Source organism: Rousettus aegyptiacus, unplaced genomic scaffold, assembly GCF_014176215.1.
Source record: "Rousettus aegyptiacus isolate mRouAeg1 unplaced genomic scaffold, mRouAeg1.p scaffold_m13_p_2, whole genome shotgun sequence".
NCBI classification, from domain to species: domain Eukaryota; kingdom Metazoa; phylum Chordata; class Mammalia; order Chiroptera; family Pteropodidae; genus Rousettus; species Rousettus aegyptiacus.
In genome coordinates, this window is record NW_023416295.1 from 148,923,126 (window position 1) to 148,947,762 (window position 24,637).

At 32.8% G+C, this 24,637-nt stretch overlaps 1 protein-coding gene across 1 annotated transcript in view; it reads right to left on the reverse strand.

The window, feature by feature from the left end:
* Positions 1–24,637, reverse strand: part of PIK3C2G (phosphatidylinositol-4-phosphate 3-kinase catalytic subunit type 2 gamma) — a 270,689-nt gene that overhangs the window by 137,253 nt on the left and 108,799 nt on the right. Inside the window, exons 19-20 of the mRNA XM_016124109.2 lie at positions 21,371–21,464; positions 18,356–18,450 (exon numbers count right to left, since the gene is read on the reverse strand). Of these exons, the coding sequence (XP_015979595.2) occupies positions 18,356–18,450; positions 21,371–21,464 (189 nt within the window). The remainder of the gene's footprint in view (positions 1–18,355; positions 18,451–21,370; positions 21,465–24,637) is intronic.

Consider the following 24,637-nt stretch of genomic DNA (forward strand, 5'->3'; position numbering starts at 1 on the left):
AACATAACATTTAAAAAATATTCCCTATGCAGGACATTAAAAAAATAAGATTTACTTTTCAATTACTGTTAAAAATTACCTTCATCTTGGAGAGGCACATGAAATGAAGTGTGTGTGTGTGTGTGTGTGTGTGTGTGTGTGTGTGTGTGTGTGTGTTTTAAGAGAATACCTGCCAAGTAGCATACTACTAGACATTACAAGAAACACTATAAATTTAGAACTCATATTTTGGAAATGTTAAGGCACAACTCATTTTATGTTTGATGACTTTTTCAAGTGTTCTGTCATAAGATAAGCACTGAACATCTGTCTGGACAAAAATTCTTCATAGTTACTTCCTACATTATTACAAAGTATCATAATGATTCTGCCATTCAAAATAACAGAAATCTACTTAGCCAGGCACTGTCAATTGCTATATGTTTTGGAATTCACTCTTCTCTCATGATATTATCTGATTATAAGTGAAAAATGATCACCTGATACATGAATCAAGTGAGGGTACCATTGAGTACCCTTGTAGTAATAATGCAGAAGTTGCTACAATATGTAGTAGTTCAATATTTGTATTTAATCACTGAATAAAGTCAAAGCACCATAGACCAGTGGGAAGAACTGGAAGAAGTTTAAGATCTTTACCTACAAGGAGATATCAATATATTTTTCATCCCTTCTAAATGAAGGAATTTCACTGAACTCTTTTTCTACTTTCTTTTCTATAGTAGGTGTGCTATAAATAGTAACATCTAGAAATCAAATTTAAAAAAGGAGCAAAAAAGAAAGGAAACCAGACTTTTGAAAACCAGTAGACTAAATAGACTGTACTTTGTTTCAAATACACTATTTTAAAACACACACATATATATATATATATATTTTTTTTTTTGAAATTAACAAAAAATTCTCTAACCATTATGTTCTTACATATGGTTTATGTCTATGATAAAATATTTATTTTTTCTCTTTCCTGTATTAATTATAGCAAACAACTATCACCAACAACACAGCTTACTTCCTTTACTGTAACAGTCAGAGTTCAAAGAGGAAATGATGTCTATTTAAATAATTTGAGGAAAGCATAATGCAACTACAAAAAAAGGTGTGGATAGGGTGGAGGGAAACGACCATGAATAAGCAGTAAGTGGGGGCCAGTAATGCTAGAAATGTCAACACTGTTAGGCCTGAGGAGTGCGAGGTGTTTTGGGACCTCAGGAGAGAGTTGGTGGCCATGAAAGGAGCAGTGAAGGCACAACTAAAGGAGAACCTCAGAGAGGTAGAGGCAGAGAGTATACACCTAACTGCACTTTCTTCTTTCCCTGTAATCTTCTGCTAGGGCTACCCACTGGTCATGCCCAACCAAGAGGCCACAAGCAAGAAACTGTGAAAGCTGTCCATGCAGGTCAGCCTCCAGAAGCAGAGAGGAGGATGGAGAATGGGGAATGGGTCTAGAGAAGCAAAAGAAGACATCTGGAAAAATTTTATTCCCTTCTGTATGATAAAATAATTAAGTGGAATGTTGCCAGTGTCAGGTTTTGTGTTTTATAAAAAGGTACAAAAAGGTTATGTGGTTTGTTGTTGCTGCTGCCCTAAAGCATGACTAATTATAAGTTTAAAAAATAATTTTCTACTTCTTTACCTCTTTTGAATAGGTGATGCATCTATGTCACAAAATCCAATAGATGTAAATGGGACTATGTGAAATTTTAGTCTCCCACTCTTCTTTCTGTGTGCCCCTTTTCTCTCCTTACACAAAACCGTTACTGGTTTCTTTTGTATCCTTACAGAGATTTTCCATGCATCAGCAATTAAGGTAAATTAATAAGTATGTATTTCTTATTTCTTACAGGAATACTAACATATTATAAACACAGGTTGCATGTTGCTTTCTGAATACGATAATACATTTTGAGACAATTTTAAATCAGTATATGGAGTGCTTTCTAAAGTATAGAGAGTTTTATTAGTATGGGTATAATGAAACCTCCTTAACCAGTTTTCTACTAATAATTATGTTTAGAGTTTTTTCTACATCCAAAGCTACAGTGAATATTATCATTCATACATCATTTTCACATGTCCTACTATATTTTTAGTAAGTGCATACAAGCAAAATTGCTTTGCTAAGAGATAAGTGCATTAAAAATGTAAATTATGTTGACAAACCTTCATAAAAATCATAACAATTAAACTTCCATCTGCAATTTCAGAGTCTGTTTCCCATTCTATATTGTGGAAATTGAAGTGAGAATTTAAATTTTGCAGCTAGGAGATATCAGAACCACTATCAAATTTTTAGTCTGTCTGATTTTACAACCCCAGTTCAATAAAAATACTGATGAGCATTTGCTACATATATTAAGCTAAGTGAGAATTCATAAGATGCAGGCCTACATACAAGACTGAAATAGACGTACCAAGTAATTGATAAGGACAAAATGTGATATAGGATTTTGGCAGAATTAGAAATTCTTCAGATTGAAGTTGTTCAAGTAAGACTTCATACTAGTGGTGGGACTGGTAAATACTGTGACTCGAGAGGTCATTCCAGGAAGGGGAGTTGAAGGTCAAACATAAGGAAATGACTGATAATGTATTTGGAGAATAAGTATAAATTTTACTGAAATGGGAGCTTTTATATGCACTGATTCATTTATGTATTCATTTTGTAAAAGAATAGTGCTTTAATACTCTCTGATGGACAAGGAGAAAGCTGATATTTGTTTCTTATCAAATGAAATACATTTAAAACGTATGAGAGTTATGAATAGGAATAAGGCTTGGAGTGAATATTTGCATAGTTATATAATGCTTCATGAATTGGCAATGCTGAAGTGGCAACTGTATAAATAAATAGCTATTGAGTGGCAAGGAGAAGGTCATTACACTCTAAAATGTTTCCTGTTCAAATTTCACCAACCTATTTTAAGGTAATTTTTGGATCTCTCATATCTAAATAATTAGGGATAACATGTACAATTATTAGAACTATTGGATGGTAAGAGATCAGAAATAGAGTTTAGTGTTTGCCATTTTCTTACTATAATCATGTCACTTGTGCCATAAAATGATTTTCTGTTCGTTCTGCCTCTGTTTTACTTTTTTTAACCAAAATTTCAACTTTTGACAATAGGATTTCTACTGATACATATAGAATAATTTCCAATGATTGTAGAAACAAAAGGGTAAACATTATACTCTTTAGAAGTTCCTTTAATTAAACAAAGAAACAGCACAAGAAATGGTTTTTCATTTCTTATGTGTTATTGCATGAAAAGAAACATTACTTTTCCAAACCATAACGGCATATGAAGTAAAGTAAAATATATTTACATAACATTGAACAAAAACAAATATTAAGTATATGTGTATGTTTCCTTTTATTACTGATGAAAAATTATATAAACATACACAGCTATACACATACATGTATTCATACATGTATACACAGTCACAAACACAAGCACATGGTCAGCAGTACATGCAGAGTAATTACCCTATCGATTTCTGAATACTAATATTTCTTAATTTGCAAGATCTGTTCAGGTTCCAGGTAGTCATTCCAGAGTAAAAATTAAGGAACTGACCATGCAGAGGAACTTGTAGCCTGAAATATTTTGTTCTAACTCATGCCTATTTGAAAATGATGGCACAAGAAGACGTGTAGCTTTTCTTATCATTTTAAAAGAAGTACTCCTCAATAGCTTAATCAATTGTGAATGTAGTTGGTAAATCTGATGAATTATAATGCTGTAACTTGGTACTCTTTTTCCCTTTCTCTCCTACATTGAACTCGGTTTCAGAAACTTAACCTAGCCACCCCATTCTCATTTCTGCCCATCTTTGTATGAGATTCTTAGAATCTACTTAACTTCCCTTATCTATCATGTTCTCAAAACAGTGTCAAAACCTCTTTCCCAAGAATGCATTTCAGCTAATTTCAACTAACCCTGAAGATACTTATTTTCTATTCCCTTGAGGATTATTGTAATTGTTTTACAGTAGTTATATTACTTTATGAATATTTTTGTCAGTATGGATTTAATTTCTTGTTTATATTTTTCTTATTCTTTTAAGAAAGAATGTAAATCTTTCTAGGAAAGGCAATAATACTTCTTATACTTTTAAAATTGGTCCACTGCATATTTGACAGTGTTCCACACTCAATGAGTATCACTAAATGTCTTTGAGTGAGATGAATAAAGTTGTTTCTCATAATTTGGGGGTTAATATTGTCAGTTCAAACAAGGAAACAGTGACTATTCATTTCAATAAAGTTCTCATTTAAGTATATTATTATGCAAAAATATATCATACATTAAATTCTAATCTGATGTCTTTAACTAATGGAGTACAGGTCTTAAACGTTGCTGATACTTGGTCAATTTTTTTTCTTCTTTAATAGAAACTGCTATTCAGATACACTATTGAATTAAAATTTTGTTTAAGTTTTACATTTGTATAGCTTCTTTTGAATAATAAAATGCACAGTTAGAAGTAGGAGATTAAAATGAAACACAGCTTAAAGAACAATTAAATCAGGAGTTTAAGCAGAATAACCTGCATTGCTGCACTTGGCACTTGTGTCTCTAGCATGTACTTCATGTATCTAGCCAACTGTCCTTGTACATTATTTGTTTGTCCTTTGTTGTATCACTAGAAAATCTCAGACTTTTTATATACTGTAGGTGATTATTGAGTTTGTTGCACACAGAAAATAAATAGGTCCAGACACAGTATTTTTACAGATGAGTAACTGAATGAATGAATAAGCCAACTAAACATCCTGAAAAAATAAAATTTTAAAATTCTAATCTTAGATGTAGGTAGTTATTTAATATATGTCAGAGGTTCGATAAAGAAACAGTAATGTAATTGGAAGAGTAAATGTTCATATATTAAATGAAATAAATGTATCAAGTAGACATTTATGACCCTACCCCAAAGCTTTTTACCTTTGAACAAGTTGTTTAGCTTTTCGGAGGCTTAATTTTCTCATTCACTTACCTTGCAGATAAAGTTGCCATAGAGTTGACAGATTTAGCAAATAAATGTATAGGACACCCAGTTAAACTTGAATTTCAGACAAATAACAAATAACTTTTTTTAGCACAAGGATGTCATAAATATTGCATAGGATATACTTATACTAAAGATTAGTCATTGTTGATTTTAAATTCAAATTTAATTGCACATCTTGAATTTTATCTGGCAACCCTACTTATAGATGCTATCTTAAGCACTTAGTACATCCTAGACACAAGGCAAGTGATGGTGAAGGTATTGGTATTGGTATTCTTAATGTTGCTGCTAATGCTAATAACACTTCTGTGACTCTGAAAGGCAACATGGTGTAATTATTAAGAGTGGGAGTTCTGGTGTCAAACTGCCTGGTTCAAATCTCATTCCCCTACTAACAGTTTTGTGAACTTGACCGTGCTATTTAATATCTAACTTTTCTTATCTGTATAAGGGGATAACAATAGTACCAAATGGTGGGGCTATTGTATGGATTGAGTTAATACTGATAAAATATTTAACGTAGTGCCAGACACCATCACTATTAGCCCTGGATACATGCTGGTTATGATTGTGGTTTAGGCAGAATGATAGTTCCAGTCTGCCCATAATTGAGGGGTTTCCTGAGAAATGAGCCTTTGAGTACTCAAATTCAGACAGTCCAGGAAAATTGAGACACATAATATGTGACTTTAGCTAAGGAAATGAACTCACAGAGAATAAAAGAAGTTAGTGTCAAATTATAACAGAATTCAAGTGTTAAGGGCATTGATTATCTTCTATATTTACTATTTCCTGACTAAAATTGTTCAAAGAAATCACATTGAACTGGTTACTTGTTGGAGGTTTTAACCCTTGCTTTCGAGAAGTTTAGCCAGGAGTGCAGGCTTTAAAAAGTTAATTCCCAGGCAATCTGATAAGTACTTCGGGAATCCAGAAAAAGGCTTAAGTGACTTTAGCAAAGAATGGAGACGATTTAGAAAAGACTGGGTATTGAGCAATGCCGAGTTTTCCAGGCAAATGGGAAGAAGAACATTTTAGTATCTTCAAGCAGCAGGGAGATGTGAAGTCAGGATATCGCCAAGCAGTGGTAGATATGTTGGTACAGTCCAAAGATGAGTAAGTACATTGAGCAAATAGAAAATGAAGTTGAAAGGGAAAGTTAGGGATTGAATGAAAAGGGTTCACATGCTTTTCTATTTATATATTTGCTATTTATTTATACAATGTAGAAACTTAACATTTAAATTAAATATGGAGAATGATGCAAAGGAAAATGTTCTTAAACATTTTCAACTTCTTTTATACATTTAGTATATTCAATTTTCTTTTTAAATATTTCAGTGTCTTGATAGAGAATTATTTCTAATATATTAAATACATAATGTAAATATGCTGTACTGTTTACTCAAATGTTTCACATTATAGACTTGGTTTTTTAATGCCCTTTTCTTTAATGATTTTATCTTTAATATCAGTCAATCTCATGTCATATACTTGACTCTATTATTATCAATGCTTGCAAACTCTCATTAATCTCAGTTTTAGTCATTTTACTCTATACTCGCCTCCCCTCCTGTTTTTCTAGTTTACTGCCACTAGTACCACAATGCTTACAATCTTTCATGCACAGAGGCTCCTATTATCCATCAATTCTTTTTAATTTCTTTAACCCAGTTTATGCTCTCACTTCCTTTCTTACACAAGTTAAATTTTATGGTTTAGCATTATTATCTATCACTTTCGTATACCTTCGACTCCCTTGCCTTTCTTGCTTCATGATACACTGTGGTAAATAGCATTTCTGGTTAAATCAAACTCTCCACTATTTCTTGGTCAAGGAGAAAGACACACAAACATGTTGGTTGTCTCTATTTTAAATTTGTAAGCAGCAATACCAAATGAGCCTTCAGTCCTCAAATCTCCAGCACCTCTGCCCTTTTCAAAAGATGATCTCGTTTCCTTCTCTCAAAAAACTACCATTACATCTACCCACCTACCTGTTCCCATCTACTCTTCTTTTTTTCTTGTTACTGTGTGTGGATTCTGTGTACCAATTTCTTTTGCCATAGATTCTAATTCCTATCATTACCCGATGACTCTGCACTGGAAGTTTTTTTTACTTTCTCCTGTTTCATCAATGTCGCCCTTTTGATTTGATTTTATCCGTTGATATATATAAAAAAGCTGTTATTTCCTCCATCTTGATAACAAATAAAATTTCTCTCATGATCGAATATCCCTCTTTCCCTTCCCAGCAAAGCTTCTAAAATCATCATCTTTGATACTTCGTCCATTTTCTGTCAAATCTATTTCTGTCAGGCTTTTATCTCTATTCCACTGAAAACTGCTTTGTCAATGACCTCTACAGTGCTCCTCAGATATCATTGTTACTTGAACCATCAGCAGTACTTGACAAAGTTGATCACATCACCTTTTTGATACTTTATTTAGTCTTGCAGGATTCCATTCTCACTTGGTATATCTTTTACATCTCTGGCTGATTCTTTTTAGTCTTCTATTCTGCTTCTGCTTTATCCTTTCAACTTTTAAATTTTGGCTTTACTGCTAAATATTTGCACTTTGCCTCTCTGTTTGTTCTCATTCCCCTATGACATTATCTATTCTTATAGCTTTAGACCTCATCTTTGTGGTAATTCCCTCTTTTTTATCTGTAGTCCAGATATATTTCAGATTTTAATAGGTTCAAATTAATCTTGATATCTTTTTCCCACCTCTAGAAACATGCTCTTCTGAAAAGACTATTCCGTCAGTCATTCAGGTAACAACCTTGGTATCATCATTTAATTGTTTCTCTTACATCCCTCATCCAACCCATCAGAAAATTCCGTTGGCTTTATTTTCAAAAATAGAGAATTCAACCATTTCTCACTCCTTCTGCTACTGTGCCCTAGTCTAAGCCACTATAACCTTCTATCTTGATCACTGCATTAGCCCCCTAAATGTTTTTCTTGTTCCTGTCATTTCTCTTCTTTCATCAATTTTCAGCACAATGGTCTGTTAAAATATAAGTCAAATCACATCTTTCATCTTCTTAGGACACTATAACAACTTTCCATGTCTCCTAGAATTAAGCCAATATTCTTATAATGACAGAAATTTTTATATAACTTGCCCCCACCTTCACCCTTTTCTCCTCTGACCTCATTTCCTATTATTCTTCTCCTTGGTCAGGTTAATCCAGCCACACTGGCCTCATTGTGTTCCCTCTAATATCCCAAACCCAGACCTAAATTTTTTTTGCATATATTTTTTCCTCTTCCTGATATCCTCTTCCTTTAAATATTTATGGAACCCATTTTTTAAAACTTAATCGAGGTCTTTTTTTCAAACACTATCTTTTAATAAGGTCTTTCCTTCCTACTCAATCTTAAAATTACAAATTCCTGACCTCCGTACTCCTTATATCTTCAAGTATAACCTTTAAAGTGAAAACTGAATGAATGAGTTACGCCTCAAGAACAAATTATCTCACTGTAGTCACATGCTCAGTAATCAGATTTATTATAAAAATTTTACAGCAAATGAATAAATCATTCAAGGTTTAAAAATCTGGCTAAATATTGGACAAATCTAAGAAAAGCACCAATCATATTTTCTCCATTTCATGAGATATTTCAGTGACTTCCTATCTTTTCTTAAATAGTCAATAATGCTTTCCTAGTGTGGTATTAGCAACACTTTACTGATTCATTCTCTTGCTGTTGTAAGAGGTTATTTAAGTTCTTTGTCTTTTAAGTTCTCAACTTCTTGAGTAAGTACGATTTCGCATTTGCAGTTTGCAATCATAACACTTTAAAATTACCAAAGGAAAAAAAAGTAATGATGAAAAATTCTACTCATATTTTTTCTTCTCAATTGTGCTAGCAGGCAGATGAGTGATGTGAGTACATAGATGTTGGCTGTTGAAATGTGAAAACAAGTATCAACAGGCAATCTGTGAATGTTGTTAGAGTTTTTTTTTTGCCTGTTAAATTTCTCTGAAACTAGATGATTCACATATTCCCAACTTTTTCTGATACTTAGAATGTTTCAAGATGCTTTTTCAACAGGACTGTAAACTAGTTGTTTATATAATCATTATTCTGCTCCATCTATTTCAGATTCCAATAGTAAAATTAAATTATAAATTTGAATTGTAATAAAACAAAGAACAATGGTAGGAGTGAGGAGCCAAATGTCAAGAATCCAGAATCTGAATTCTATGTAATTATTAATTTGAGATATAACCTTGAGAACTTGGATTTTGAGGATACTTCCTATGTTTTCTAAATGATTCAAAAAAATATATCCTTTGGATGTGTTAAATATATATTAAAGATGATAATATATATGATTTCAATTTATTTTAACAACTCTGTTAGGCGTAATTACTTATCTTTTATAGATTATGAAAAAGATCAGGGAGGGTAAGTAATTTTTCCAAGACCATACAGTTAATAGAAACCTGAGTTGGAATTTCTACCCAAGTGTATTTTCTTCCAAAAACTGTTCTCTTAGTATTACATTATTCTGCCTTTTATTTTTATTGTTATTTATTTTCATAATATTTAAGTGGGTTGAAAGGTCATAGTGGATAGGGTACAGGGTCAAATTTTGGCTCTTCTACTTAATAGCTTTGTATACTTAGTTTCTCTGAGTATTAATTTCTTCACCAGAAAAAATAAAGATAACAGAGTTGTTGTTGTGAATTAGTAAAATAATACGAAAAAGTGACTAGCATAGTATCTAGCATTAACTACATTATGTCTACCACAGGTAGCACTAACATGACAAGAAAGAGTATTGAAAACACAGTTAGATGATTAGAATTCTTTGTAATACTCTTCAATGAAGAGCTTACTAGACTTTATAAACCTTAGTGTTCTGGTCTATATAGCAGAGAAAGGATAGCAAAACATTCCAGAAGATTATCTAAGTCACCATGTGACCACCAATTTGGTTCCTGAAGTTCCTTGATTTTGGATAGGGGTTCTCTGGACACTTGGCACAACTATTTCAAAGAGTAAATAACTGTGAACAAATACATTCTATTTGGGTTTATAATCCAATCAAAGAGGATTTAAAAATTTCTGAATGAAATGTTAATTTATTGAGACAATGGAGATTAAAAATAGACTCTAACATCTGTGGAAACTGCCTGAAATAGCTAGTAGGCTTTAAAAAACCATTACTTAAACCATGTTTATTGAAATTTGCTTATATTTTCTATCCCTTTCACAAAAGAGCTATAAATGACCTACATAATAGGCATTCCATAAAAACTTGGGGAAGAGAGATAAATAAAAGAATGGATGACCAACATAATACTCTCTTTCCTCAATATACTTCTTATGTACTTTTCTACCACTGTTGACTGAAGTCCAGTGGACTACTTGTTCAGTTGTCCTCCACAATATCTAGTAATTAAAGCTTTGGATGAAGTCTTATGGCCTCTCTCAAAGTTACAGTAAAATTTATTTGGAAGAAAATAGTAGAAGTTTCATCATTTTAGTAAATTAATGACATTTATAGCACCATGGAAATATATGTACGTAGTGCCCATTTTAAAAAGGAAAATGACAGGTACATTAGGATTATTTTCTTTAACAATTTCAGATGACTAAATTCAAGCAAGATACATCAAATTATCTGACATTGTCAAGAGAGGTTGGTATATCAGACAGACTGTCAGCTCTGAAGATGAGCACTATTTGTGAAAGCTGTTCAATCTTCACTGGTCAAAAATGAATCATACATGCCAAAACAAGTACAAGAATTCTAAGTTACTATACATGACAAATATTTGATCAAAATACCGAAGTATGGGTTTTGTTGCAATAAATGTAACACAGATGAAGTTTTTTAGACAAAGAAAAATAAAGCAACTGCCTCTCCCTTGTAACTACAATAACTGCACATAAACAAAATAGAAAATTGAATTAGGAAAAAAGTAACAAAAATTTCTGTTCAACCTTTTCAACGAGTGATCTTTTGATGAGCAAATATGGAAAGGAAAAATGGGCTTGAATATAAAGAACTTAGTCACTAACTGATACAAAACAAAAAGAACTATAAATCTGCACAGCTCAGGGGAAAAAAAGGAGAACATAGGAGCCAGCAAACATCAGAAACTGTTCAGTAATTCCCCAGGGCTCATAGAGAGTCTCAATATAGAAAATTATATTTTAAGAGATAGTAAGCGGCTGCTTGGCATGGTCTCCCTGTAAAATACTTCTTGCCAAATCACTAGATATAGCCTTTCATTTTCAATCAGGATTTTAAGAAGCAGCATAGTTAAGTCAGCATAAATCCCCCCATGCTGTGGATTCAGTCAGTGTTAACACCTGATACCTCTTCAAAAACTTATTCCATAACATCATATTTTTCTGTAAGTCATTTAATTCAACTTCACCTAATTCCAGCAATCTAGAGGAGTGTATTTTTTAAAAAGAGCAGAAGTGATTATCAGAATGCCAATGATCAACTCTATACATTTAGTATAATAGGACTTCTTCTAGTTGCCTGATGTTTTAAGTACAGTAATCAAGATAAGTTAAATTATAGGCAGTATAAATACATGTGCTATGATTATTTTTTTAAATTTATCCAACTAATGTTATTGAGTACCAATTATATGCACTATGTGCACTGTTATGTGTTAAAGATAGATGGTTAAGATAGGTGTCACAGTCCAGAAACGGAACATGGGGTTTTAGCTATACCTAATCTATTCTTCACTTCACACCTGAATGAAGAATATGATTTTATTCAGGTATGAAAACATTCAAACCTGGGGACCAGTTTAGATATAAATTCTGAATATGCTAAACCAAATGGATAAGTCAATTAATCTGATTGTCATTTGATCAGGTAATTGGTTCAGGATGACATGTGACCCAATTCTGGCAAATGATATATACAAAGTAAACTCTGATATGGGGTTTATAAAGAAAATTTTCTTCCTGGAGGATTATCCTCTTTTATTTTGTTACTTGATGTCATGTATGGTTGTGATACCAACTGTGGCAGTCTTCTTGTAGCCATGATGTAAACTGGACTAAGGACAAGTCAACACATTGAGGATGACAAGAGCAGAAAGATACAAAGAAACTAAGTCATGACGAAATCAGTGATCTGCTGCAATAATAAACTCTGGAACCATTTTACTAAGAAATTTCTTGTTATGTAAAGTAATTAATTTTTCATATTGTTTAAACCAGTTGAATCAGGATTTTCTGTCACCTGCAGCCCAAAGTATGTCAGCAAGAAGGGAAATGGTGAAGTAAGCAAAGGTAAGCAATATGTTAAGAACTATATTGACAGTTTGTAAGGGCTAAAGTCAGAGACATCTTCAAAGAGTATATAATTTGAGCTGAGTCCTAAAGGACCCTATAAAAGCAATGGGACAGCTGCATCTCAAGCAGAGGGAAATGTCATGTAGAAGATCATCAGGGCTAAAAGACCTCTGAAAGTTTGAATTGTCTTGAGAATAGAAAAGACTATGTTTGGATTTAGAAAGCCATACAAAATGGGAGAGGGAGGTAGGCAGAGTTGATATTATGAAAATCTATTGCAAGATCATATTAAGGGACAATAGATTTTTATTTCATAATCTAATAATTCTAAATCCGATCAACAGGAAGGTGCTGACTGGAATTATGGAATTATGCTAATCAGCTGTGAGCTACCCAGGAACTAGAACCTACTTTATGAGTTAGGGATCAAGTTGCATTACATAAAGATTATTCTGACAGCAGTGTGGAGGATGTATGAGCTGGAGACAGGTAAAAATAAAAGTGAAGGAAAACAAAGAGGAGGTTGTTGAAATAGCCCAAGTAGGTGACACTGAAGGCTTGAGCTAAGGTGCTAGACATGAAAATAGGAAAAAAGGGAGAAATTCAAGATGTATTTATGAGAAACAATAATCAGATCTTAAGGGTTGATTGAATGAGGAAAGTTATTAGGTAAGAATAACGTTTCCCTTTGTACTGTACACCTGAAACTAACATATTAAAAAAGAATAATGCCTCCCATGTTTTCTGTGTTGAGTGTCTTGGCAGTGGCTATAAACAAGGACACTGACTTAAAAAAGATTTGGTAATAGAGGGGGAAGGGATTAAAGGAGCAGAGGGTAGGAATGTGTAATTCAATTTTGGACTCTTGAGCTGAGATATCACCTGCCAGAGCTACATAGATATCTTAATATTCAACCCACTAGGTAAAATGGTTACAAAATATACCCATAGGTTAAAACTCTTGTAAATATTTATAGAATTGTTGGACGAAAGACATTTTTAAAGGATGTCTGTCAAAATGATGATTTTTATTTAAGTAGTTAGGTAACAATCCTTTTTTGTTTTTTGAGACCAAAAATGTAATGGTGAATCTTGGTTTTATTTTTTCATGCCCTCCATCTCTTCAGTGTTCTGTTTCTGTATTTAGATACACACCTGATTCCTACACTCCGTTACAGTTATATGGGGCCTTATTATTGATTTCTGACCTGTAAAATATTGGCAAAGGTGGTATGAGCCTTCAGACTGGTTACATTGGCTATCATCAAAAAGACAAAAGATAAATGCTGGCATGGATGTGGAGAAAAGGGAACCTTTGTGAACTATCGGTGGAACTGTAAATTTGTATAGCCACTATGGAAAACAGTGTGGAGAATCCTCAAAAATTAAAAATAGAACTACCATATGATCTGGCAATTCCACTTTTGAAAATGTACCTAAAGGAAATGAAAATGCTAACTTGAAAAGATATCTGCATCCCGATGTTTATAACAGCATAATTTATACTAGCCAAATCATAGAAACAACCTAAGTTGAATGAATGAATGAATGAATGAATGAATAAGGAAGCTGTAATACACATACACACACACAATGGAATACTATTAAGCCACAAAAATTAAGAAGTCTTACTATTTGTGACAACATGGATGAAACTTGAAGGCATTGTGCCAAGTGAAATAAGTCAGACAGAGAAAAACAAATACTGTATGATCTTAATTATATGCAGAATTAAAAAAAATCAGAAAAAGAAATCAGACTTGTAATTAGCAGAAATGGAGGGACAGAGATGGTTGAATTGGAGGAAGGAGGTTAAAAGGTACACACTCCCAGTTACAATATAAACAAGCACTAAGAATGTAATGTACAACATGATGACTATAGCTAAAACTACCATGTAATATATAGGAAGTTGTTAAGAGAGCAAATCGTAAGAGATCCCATCACAAGGGATCCTGTATCTATATGAGATGATAGATGTTAGGTTAACCTATTGTGGTAATCATTTCACAATATGTGTAAATCAAACCATCCTGCTGTATGTCTTAAATTTATACAGTGATATAATGCATGTCAATTATTTATAAATAAAACTGGGAGGAAAAAAAAAGACAAGGAAAAAAGGTGACACCTAAAAATGATATGATGCTCTGATTCATCCTTTCTCCCTCCCTCCCTCATTCCCTCCTCTCTCTCTCTCTCTCTCATGTGGGGTCCAGGTGAAAACTCCAAATTCAGGAGATGACTGAACTATAAGATGGATGCCTGACAAGTACCATCAATGTGCTGGTATGTTCCAATTTTCCTTTGCCAATTTAGATCTTTCTCCTGCTGTTCAGATTTTTATATCCAATTGCTTATTGGGTATTTTCACTTAGAATAAAACTAAAGATTGATTTTGCTTACATTTTATTATTGCCAAGTTCTGGTCTGGACTATAGGAATTTATTTTCTAACTCATTTAACTTGATGAAGTGGGCTGACTTGAATTTCGGTAGCATATTGCTAGTTGCTTAATTAGTGTTTCTGAGAAAACTGAGTCTTGGTTTTAATAATGTTTATTAAAAATAAGTGAAAACTAATTTTATTAAATAAGTTACTCAGTAATTGTGTTCTTATCAGTAATGGTCTAAAAGTAATACGAAGAGCAAATATAGTGTTTTATGTATAAATTAGGAACTATAAAAGAAAGATTTTGGGAAAAACCTACTACTTCCTTCGAAACTTCTTCAAGTATACATTTTTGGGGAGCTTATTGCACATACTTATTAATTAATATGATAATTCACAGCACTTGTGGGTCGCACCAATACCTAATGGCAAAAATTTTGAGCTATTAAAAATCTCAATTTGTGCTTTTTTTTTTCAGTTTTGCCTTCAAGTTAAGAAAAAGTCACCTTTTCAGTACTTGAATGAATTTGTAATTATTGATAGAAAAAAACATTTTATGAATTTGAGTTGTATTTTTTAAAAAGTAGATGTTGATTTAGAGGGATATCTGAATTAGACATGATATGCCATGGGAAAAGATTTTAATCTCAAGTCTTTGACCAACTAGATAACTGTCATTGGATAAATCATTTAACTTGTTAAAATCCCTTTTTGGGGGAAAAATATTAAGTAGATGATTTCTAAGGTTCCATTTGATTCCCCAATCCTATAACTCTATGAATATATGTTCATATATTCATTTTGGAAGTCAAATTCAAATATTATTAGAAGACAAAAGTGATTTCTCAACAGAATGCCTTTTTGTTGACCACATTTTTTGTTGGCTAGAGCAAAGCTGTAGTCTGATTGAGAAACAATGAAACCTAAGCAATATAATGCTGTTTCTCAAGGCCTTACTCCAAATCTCTAGCCTAAACTAGAACAGAGAGGACTGATAATATTATAGGGAAATCTGATTACTATCTAAGGAAGTGGTGATGTAAATGCATGTGGCTTTTATAATGAAAAATTGCTAGAGTGGATTAGAAAGTCAGTTCCCAAAAGCCAGATATGGTTCACATTTCAACATTAGAGGTCAGTACATATACACAAAATGTTCATTTTTATAACTCTTCACTTTTTTTAAAACAAAATAGAATAATTTTAAGAAAAAATAGTTTAAGCTAGAAATAAATTTAAGCTGGAGCTCTGTTCCTGGCTTTTGCATGGATTTGTGATGGAATTGTGTATCGGATTCTATTTTCATGTGTATTTAATAGGAGTAATAAGACTTAAATGATATTAGAAAGTTAATTTAAAAATTGTATTCTGCTTTTAAAAATCCTTTTATTAAAAGAACTTTATAAAACCTCAACTACATAAAGTAGAAATAAAACAGACAAAAACAACTGGCCCTCTATTATGCCTTAACTAGAAAACTGTGCTAAGAGATTTTAGAGATTATTATGTAAAATGCAATTTTTCTTGTATTTCTTACAAATATCCATCCCTTTTTTCAGGTTGATTGGGTAGAGAACAGCTATTGATAGTTGAGTGAATTGCTTATTGTAGGGATTTTGTCTGGCGTATACTGAGAACAACAGGAGGAAAGATGATTATAACAGATCAATATTAAATGACAACAAGACATATCTTTCCCTTACAAAAAAGTGAAGCGAAAATTTATTATTTATTGCATTGTACAGGTGAATTAGTAGCAATATAATGATTTTAGAAGGTAAAGGAGTGAGACATTAAACCCTCTTATTGATTCTGTATCATGTGTGCTCTATTACACTGCGATAACTCCCTAATCTACAGCTCTTTACTCTTTCTTCAGGGAGTGTTTCAGACATCAAAGCAAAGAGGGCATTTACCTCCTTTGTGCATTCATTTGGATGCTTTTATCAGTGTCTAACTCTGACAGAATGGGAGCACACATTTAGGCTTTTTTATTTACTTGATGGCCAGCCTTGCCTTTCTGATGAGAAGTTGTATTTGGAACAAGTTATAGGCAAAACTGTAAAATGGTCAAAATTTCTTGTCAGTTCCCTCTGATTATTCTGTCCTTGCCACATAGCCAGTGGGTTCTTTCCTGCTGCCTGGATGCTAATGCATGGATAGCCTATGAGTTTATTTAGGCAAGGACCATTCTGTTTTATTCTTAATAGTTCAAGAGTGTCTAGCATTTCAATGTTAGTCACATAAATAAACAGATGATAAACTAATTTATCATAAGCATTATGTCCTAAATATATATATTTTTTTCATATGAGAAAAGAACTTCTGGGCAGGAAAAAGAAGTCACTCACTAATGAGAGAATTTCAGGCACCAGGGGAGATGCAGTTAAGAGAGGGGGTGAGAGGGATATGTGTAGCCTCAAATCACGGGTTGCAAAATTTCCACATTATTTTGCTTTATTTAGAGTAGTCCCTAATTTGATAAGTTGCCCCAAAATTCTAGATAAAAAAAAAAGTTTAGGGTAGATTGTTTAGAAAATGAATGGGCAGATTGTATCATTTCAGTTTTATGTGTAGCATATTAAAACTTATAGAATATGGTCCTTTAATACTATGTGCCACCTTGGAAAGGACTTCTGGTATGAGACAGACTTAATTCACTCTGTGGTTCCATCAGTAACCGCTGCATGAGCTTGTTCTTCAGGCCCTTATTCCTAACTCAGGTTAGTCTGTGACTGTTCGCATTCTCTCTCCAATACAGTTTTGACTTCATTAGTGATATCCATTGCCTAGTATCTGATAGGGCCGATCTCCAAAATTTGCTCTAGGCTTGCCAGCTCTAGTTTGGCATCAAGGAACATTGACTGCTCAAGCAGCCCCCTTCTTCCCGTTTCTGTGACAAGTCTGCATGTACACAAATTGGCCCAGGCAACATAATCCTATTATTCATTCAATAGCTAATTCATTCAGTCATTAAATTTTCACTGTAAAATTGAATCTACAGATTTAGTAATGAAAGAAAGGTAGGAAGAAAAGCATCCAAAGAACATTATGTTTGCGTGGATCGGGAGCAGGTAATGATGAGAGAAATTCTGATATCTCTAAAATAAGTCTATTTCTCTAACAATAATATTCCAAATTTATGATTAGGGAAAAGTTCAGTGCCCTAGGGACTTTCGACACAAAGAGTATATGCTGACCTTTAGATTCCACTATTTATAACTAAAGTTGTACAGAAATTACTTTTAAAACACACAATTTTCTAAAACATCCATAATCTTATAACTAGATTATAAATTAAAATCTTCCAGTAGCAGATATGATCACAAATAACCTTGGTGATTTAAAGCTGTAGAAAAGGTATCATCCAGATTTAAAATTCATATTGGATTTAAATAGGAGCAAGAGTACAAAAGAAAGATTTCGAAGATGACAGTTAAATTACACACATAAATAAAAATAACCTTGACAAAGACTCAAATTTCACTGAATTTTAAGTGGAAGTTTATATCAATTACGAGGTAAAGAAATTTTCTTTTAAATCTGCCTCACAGTTAGAAGCTGACAATAAAAAAAAGCATCGTGTTTTATCCTAGTTAACCTTACCAGTAAAGACGGTGGGCATCGTGTTTTATCCTAGTTAACCTTACCAGTAAAGACGGTGGGCAATCTGGATGCTTTGCAATGAGCGGTGTAATAGGAGTTGTACCAGAGGACTTTCAAGGTTCCATTCAAATTTGACAGCCTGAAGTAAGAGATATAATTACTTCACATGTTCTTAGTAACAAAATCACGGCAGAATAAAGAGGGATTTAGGAGGCTTAAAAAAAAAGACCAAGGAAAAACAACAAATATTTTAACAAAAGGTAATAATATATTTTGATACCTTTATTAGTTGGTATTTAACTAATAATGGCATACACAGATTACATAATTTAGATTTGTGCAGTCTTGTTTCCTTTCCTTATTTATGCTTTAGTATCACAGGATAATAAAAAAAAGAGTAAGTGCTTAATAAAAAAAGAACAGGTGGTTGTAGAGTTATACCACACCTAAGAAGAGAGTACTACCACAAAAATATAGTATCACGAACAACGTCCTAGGTATAAAAATGGCATGGTTAGTCAATAGCTATTTCCACCCTTTTGGAGATGAAGTTCATGCACACCCAAAACTTTAATTGATATATCAGTATTAACCTGAAGACAGTGATGGCAGCTCCTGATATCCTTAGAGACTTAATTCAGACCCACACCTGCACTCTGCAGGGGCTTCACCATTAGTAGTCAGTACCTGGGCCCCTACCATCATCCCAGGAATCTGAACCCATTATAAAATAAAAACCAGGTTCTTGTCATAAAAATGCTCATTCCTGCTTGAGAGGGAAAACTATTCTTAGTTTCTCAATAAGCCATTTAAGTTTTATGTGCACACACTTACACACACACACTCTGAGTTTAAGCTATCTTTGTACTATAGTACAGACAGCAGAAAAAAGTGAGTACATCATTCATTCATACACATACCTAAAGAAATGCCTCAATATATAACCATCCTCAAGGACGGGAAAGTTTATGAATTCCTAAGATGTGACAGTGCTAAAGATGATTTTGGAAAATTTGCATAAATTCTTGTAGCTCTCTGAATGTACGAAGGCTGTGATATATGTTGTCTTATACTGTAGTTATGGCCTTCTTTCCCTTGCTAACACTGGCCTGACTAGGTCATGGGTTGTGTTTATACCCTCATATCCTATGAGCATATGAGTAGGAGGAATGTCTCACAATTTACTTTCATGCTTCTGTTTTTAGCTTTATCCTTAGATTTCCTCATTATATCTTCTTGAACCCAATGATTACTCATTGATCTTGAATTGCCTTCCTTGCTTCCAAATTCCCTACATCACTTTCTCTACTGATACAATTTTCCCCTAAATCCTACCTCACCACCTAGGATATAGGCAATTTTTCGGGTGCACATTGCATAATTATCAACTCTGTTCTTTGAACCTACCTGCATGGTTATGACCTCCGGCTTGCAGTAACTTCTGGGTCTGTGTCTTAAAATTAATTCCTAGCTATGAACCATATCTTCTGTTTTTATTATGGTCATAGAGTCCTTTTTTTATTGCGTTAATATAGCCTGCATACTTCTGACAAGATCACACAACAAAATAACATGCTTCCAGAAAATAATCAACAGGGCAGGATTTTTTTGTCTTGAAAAGTTTTAATATCAGGTAGAGCTTGGAAGTTTCAGGGCAAACTCCACAACAAAAGTTTTAAAAATTCTTCCCGGCTTTTATTTATTGTATAGTCACATTATGCATTCTTTCCATCTCAAAATATTTTTCATTATTTATTTTTAATTAGGGGGTAGTTGCAACTTTACCTAACTTTACCTCCATGTACTTCCTATGTTGAATTCTGTGCACAGCTTGTCTTAAAAGACTGAATCTCTAGGTGTATGACTCTCAGTGATAATTCTAATGTCAAGTGTGTTGATTCAGATTAGGGCTTTCAGATGTGTTTAATCTTTATAAACTTTTATAGAAGACTACTTTTTTGAGTTGTATTAGATATAACATGCTGCCCATACTGAGGGGCCATAAGATGAATAGTATTACTATAGGTTGGATTAACCTTTATTTTCACTACACTATCCTGGCAAATCTAAGTAAGTAACAACTATAAGGATTGATATAAGTAGCTATATGGCACAGCTATTTCAAAACCAGCTTACTAGGAAGCCTTCAGAAAAGTGCATATTGTTTGCAAAATAATATGATATTCCACTCTAACAATAGAGGTTTTTCCCATTAATCTTAGAGTTTTTTTGTCTTAGATATTCAAAAACTGAGGCACCTGGCATTTAAAAGAGCATATAACTACTAACTGACTTTTGAGATAAGAAAATACCTGAGTTAAATAAATCTTTTAAAAAGCCAAAAAAACATAAAGACCATGATTTTAGACTAATTTAGCACTCAGTGTATAGTCAACTTGGCAAAAAGAAATATCATTTGTAGTTTGGATTTTCATTCATTTACATGGTCAATTGTAAAACATTAATTGTTTATATTTCAAAATATTCAGACTAAATCAGTTTTATTTATTTATATTGCTAGATAAATTCATGTTGTTTTAAAAAATTACTCCAACATTGTGATATTTGATATCACTAAAATGCATTATCTGGTGAAAGAATTTGGGTACTATCATATAAAACTATTTTTATAAGATTTATATTCAGTATTACAATACTCTAAGGGAAAGGCAAGAAATATAAATTATAAGGAGCTGCCAACAAAAGACTATTTTCTGCATAACATTTTTCTGGTTAATTTTTTTTATCATTTTACATTTTCAAGTAAAAAGATTTCATCACAGCATTCCTAATTTTTTCCCAGTTCTAATTAATAAATGAAGTTTTTTTTTTTTTTTTTATTTCCTTTTTGACTTTTATATACCTTTTGTTATAACTGTACCAATTTTGGCCAGAGAATGTCTGCATTACCAATGTTGATACATGAGCTATAATTTAGCCCCTTGGCTGGCCAAATTGCAATATCACTTTAAGCAGTCTATCATTGATTCACTGGGAACTTTTTAAAGAGAATTATTAGCTAAAATCCTGGAATCCTTTAGCAATTCTGCTGTTCTTACCTGAACCAGCTGTGGGAGATATTCCAGCAGTTCATCATTCAGGAGATTGTCTAATTGTTGAACTGCCACTTTACGAATTTCTTGATCTGGAAAACTAATAAGAAGTAGATATATCTATTAAACTGATCATGATATGACATAAAGCAAGATAAATGTCAAGATAACAGAGAATGAGTTCTAACCTCAGTGCATAAAATAAAATAATAATCTTACAATTAATTAACAGGATCACTGGCACCAAATAATAATTGTGTTTCCATATTCTATATTTTCACGTGGATTACAGTTGATAATCCTTTTAACTAGGTTTTGGAAACTTGAGTTTAAGTCAGGTCTCTGCCAGCTTTCTTGTCTATAAAATGTAAATTATGGGATAGCTAACATACTTTCTAAAATAGTATGAAAATTTTTGCTTATAATTTAGCCATGCATTTATTAAGTAAATTTTCACCAAATGGAGACCTGATGGTTTATATGATTAAAATTGGGATAGAATATGTTTAAATGAGTTTTGGCCAGATCATAATAAAAATCAGAAATCTAAAGTATCTTATAATAAATAAACAAAAATAATTTAATTTTTTACTAGGCTATATTTTACTAGAGTATAAATTCTTGAGAAAAACTGTGCCTTATTCATTTTTGGATTGCATATGCCTGTTAAGATTTAGCACCCATTAGACATTTAATAAATGTTTGTTATTGAACTAAATTTATGGAGGTATTTAGCATTCGAAACCCTATTCCAAAGATAGTTTATGGGCATCTCAGGTTGACATCATCTTGCTCCATCAGAAGAATTAGATTCATTTATGTCCAAACTCCTGGACGTGCCTAGAGATAACTTTTGGCACCATACTGCTTTGACATGATTTTGATATATTACTTTGATATGATTAAATATATAACTAGGGTTCTGATTAGAACAGCTAATTTTAAATAAATAAATGTTCATGAAAAATTAATATGCGTAATTTAAAACTTGAAGGACTACTTACAGCAACTCTGGAAAACAGAGAAATGAATAAACAAATAAACAAAACCCCAAAATTATTTTTTATGGGAGCTAACTGAATGCTTTTCTCGCAGTCAGGTGAGTTCTGAAGACTGGCTCCCAATAGTATGGAGGTCAAAAAGCTTATAAGTCTTTAATATTCAGTCTCTTCTCAGCATATCAGGTTACTGAAGGGTGAAATGAATACTATGCAGCTACAATGTAAAGAAAAAAATGGTATTAATATCTCTCAACTCTCCTTAATGGCAGTTAAGGAGAGTTTGAAATGTAATGCTTAAACAGGTTACATATTTTTTTCTTCATTTAAACTGACCATTTTAATTGCAACAAGAATTTCACTTCCAAGGGTAGTCACTCAAACTCTTATTTCTGATCTGCAGATACTTTTCCAATAATTTTCTCTTTTTGAACACTCTAGTAATGATACCTAGTAAGAACTGTAGTCCAGACACATCTCATGAAGTACCACAAAGGTCAGAAGATCTAGCATAGCATCAAACAGATGGAGAACAGAAAAGGTGCAATAAAAATGCAAAACTGGAAGGTCAGCTTGCTTTTAGAACACGGACTTTATTTTCTCTTAACTAAATGTGATCAACTCTAATTTATTGCTCTCAATTACTAAACCATTTGTCTGAAGCTTGCAGACATCAAGGTTAGTTTGAGGACAGTCTGAAGTTTTAAAGGGAATAGTCACTTGGCACATTTTGAAGTGAAGACTTAAGTCAGATACTGGACATCTATGCTTTCTTGTGTACCTATTTTGTCTTATTGTTATGAATGACAACAAAGAAAGAAAAATAGAAAACAAACATCACAATAAAACAAAACTCTTTGGTGAATACTATACCTCTAATTATGTATTTATTTCCAAATACTAAAATATAAATTCAATGAAAGCAGAACATTTTTATTTGTTTCGTTCATGGTTATGTACCCAGTGCCTCCAGATTGGTGGGCACATTCTACATATTTGTTTGAAGAATGTCCAAACTGAATTCTATTTCCACCTAAAACATCTCTACTGCCTGACTTTTATTTTGTAGTCTGTGTTACCATCTTTCTCCAATCAGGTAGGTCTAAAACTTTGAGTTTTATCTTCCCCCTTTTTTATCTTTGGCATTACAGTTCTCCCTCTCCCAATTGTAAATTCCTTGAGTGAAAGCTCAAGCATCAATATACCTGTGAAGCTGTTCTAGCCACTTAGTAGTCCTTGTAGAGTTTATCACACCCTTCTCTATGGCACTCTATTAGGTACACAGTTGAGGGCAGGCTCCTTCATTAATGAATCCTTAGTGCAAGCACAGTTCAATAAAAATTCTTAGAATTTCTAATAGTCTCTTATCCTTATAATGAATTAGTTGCCATATTCTGTTGACTTTTCTATTCTAATGGCTCTAGCATCATGCTTGTTTTCAATTTCTTCTGCAACTCTTGAGTCCAGGTCATAAATATCTCATGCTGGTACAAACATTTTTCATGGTAGTACCTTATAAAATTTCCTAAATTATTTGTAAGTTCATTTCTCACAAAATATCGAATGGTTTTCTATTTCCAATGGACCTCTTTTAGGCCAACCTGGATCTTCAAGGTCAGCTGAACACTTCAGATTTTTCTACTACTGTAATATTGAATAAAGTGTACTGGCTCATTTCGTATGTTATCACTCTGAAAATGCTATGTGCATTCTCACCTTTGTGAGCACTGTAACCTCCACTTGGAACACTCTCCTCTGTCTTAAAGTTCTAGTCCTCCTTCAAAATGGGGAGCAAATACTCTTAAGGTAGCTATCCCAATTTTTAGTAATCACTCTCTGAACTCCAAGGGCATTGACTCCTCCGGTCAATTAGGATTTGGTTTCGTGCATTAGGATTTATCTTTTTATATATGTGTCATTTTTCATCAACTACTAGTGACTAAATCAACTGAGATTAAGGACCATTCCATCTTCTTCTTTTTTTAATTCCTGAGATTTAGTACTATACCCCATACATGTTATATAATTAATAAAAATGCATTCACTATGATGATAATAATAAAGAAATCATGTTATGAAGCCCATTAATTTTTTTTGCTGTGCTCTGAGATAATTTACATAGGTAGCATAGGTTTAATTCCATAAATACCACTCATGTAAATTTCAGTTTTTTTACCCTCTCAGTGAAAATGGTAAGAGAAAAACAAATCTGAAGGCAATGGAAAAGAAGAATGTATTTTTTTCAGACTCCTTCAGGAATCGGAAAACAAAAAAA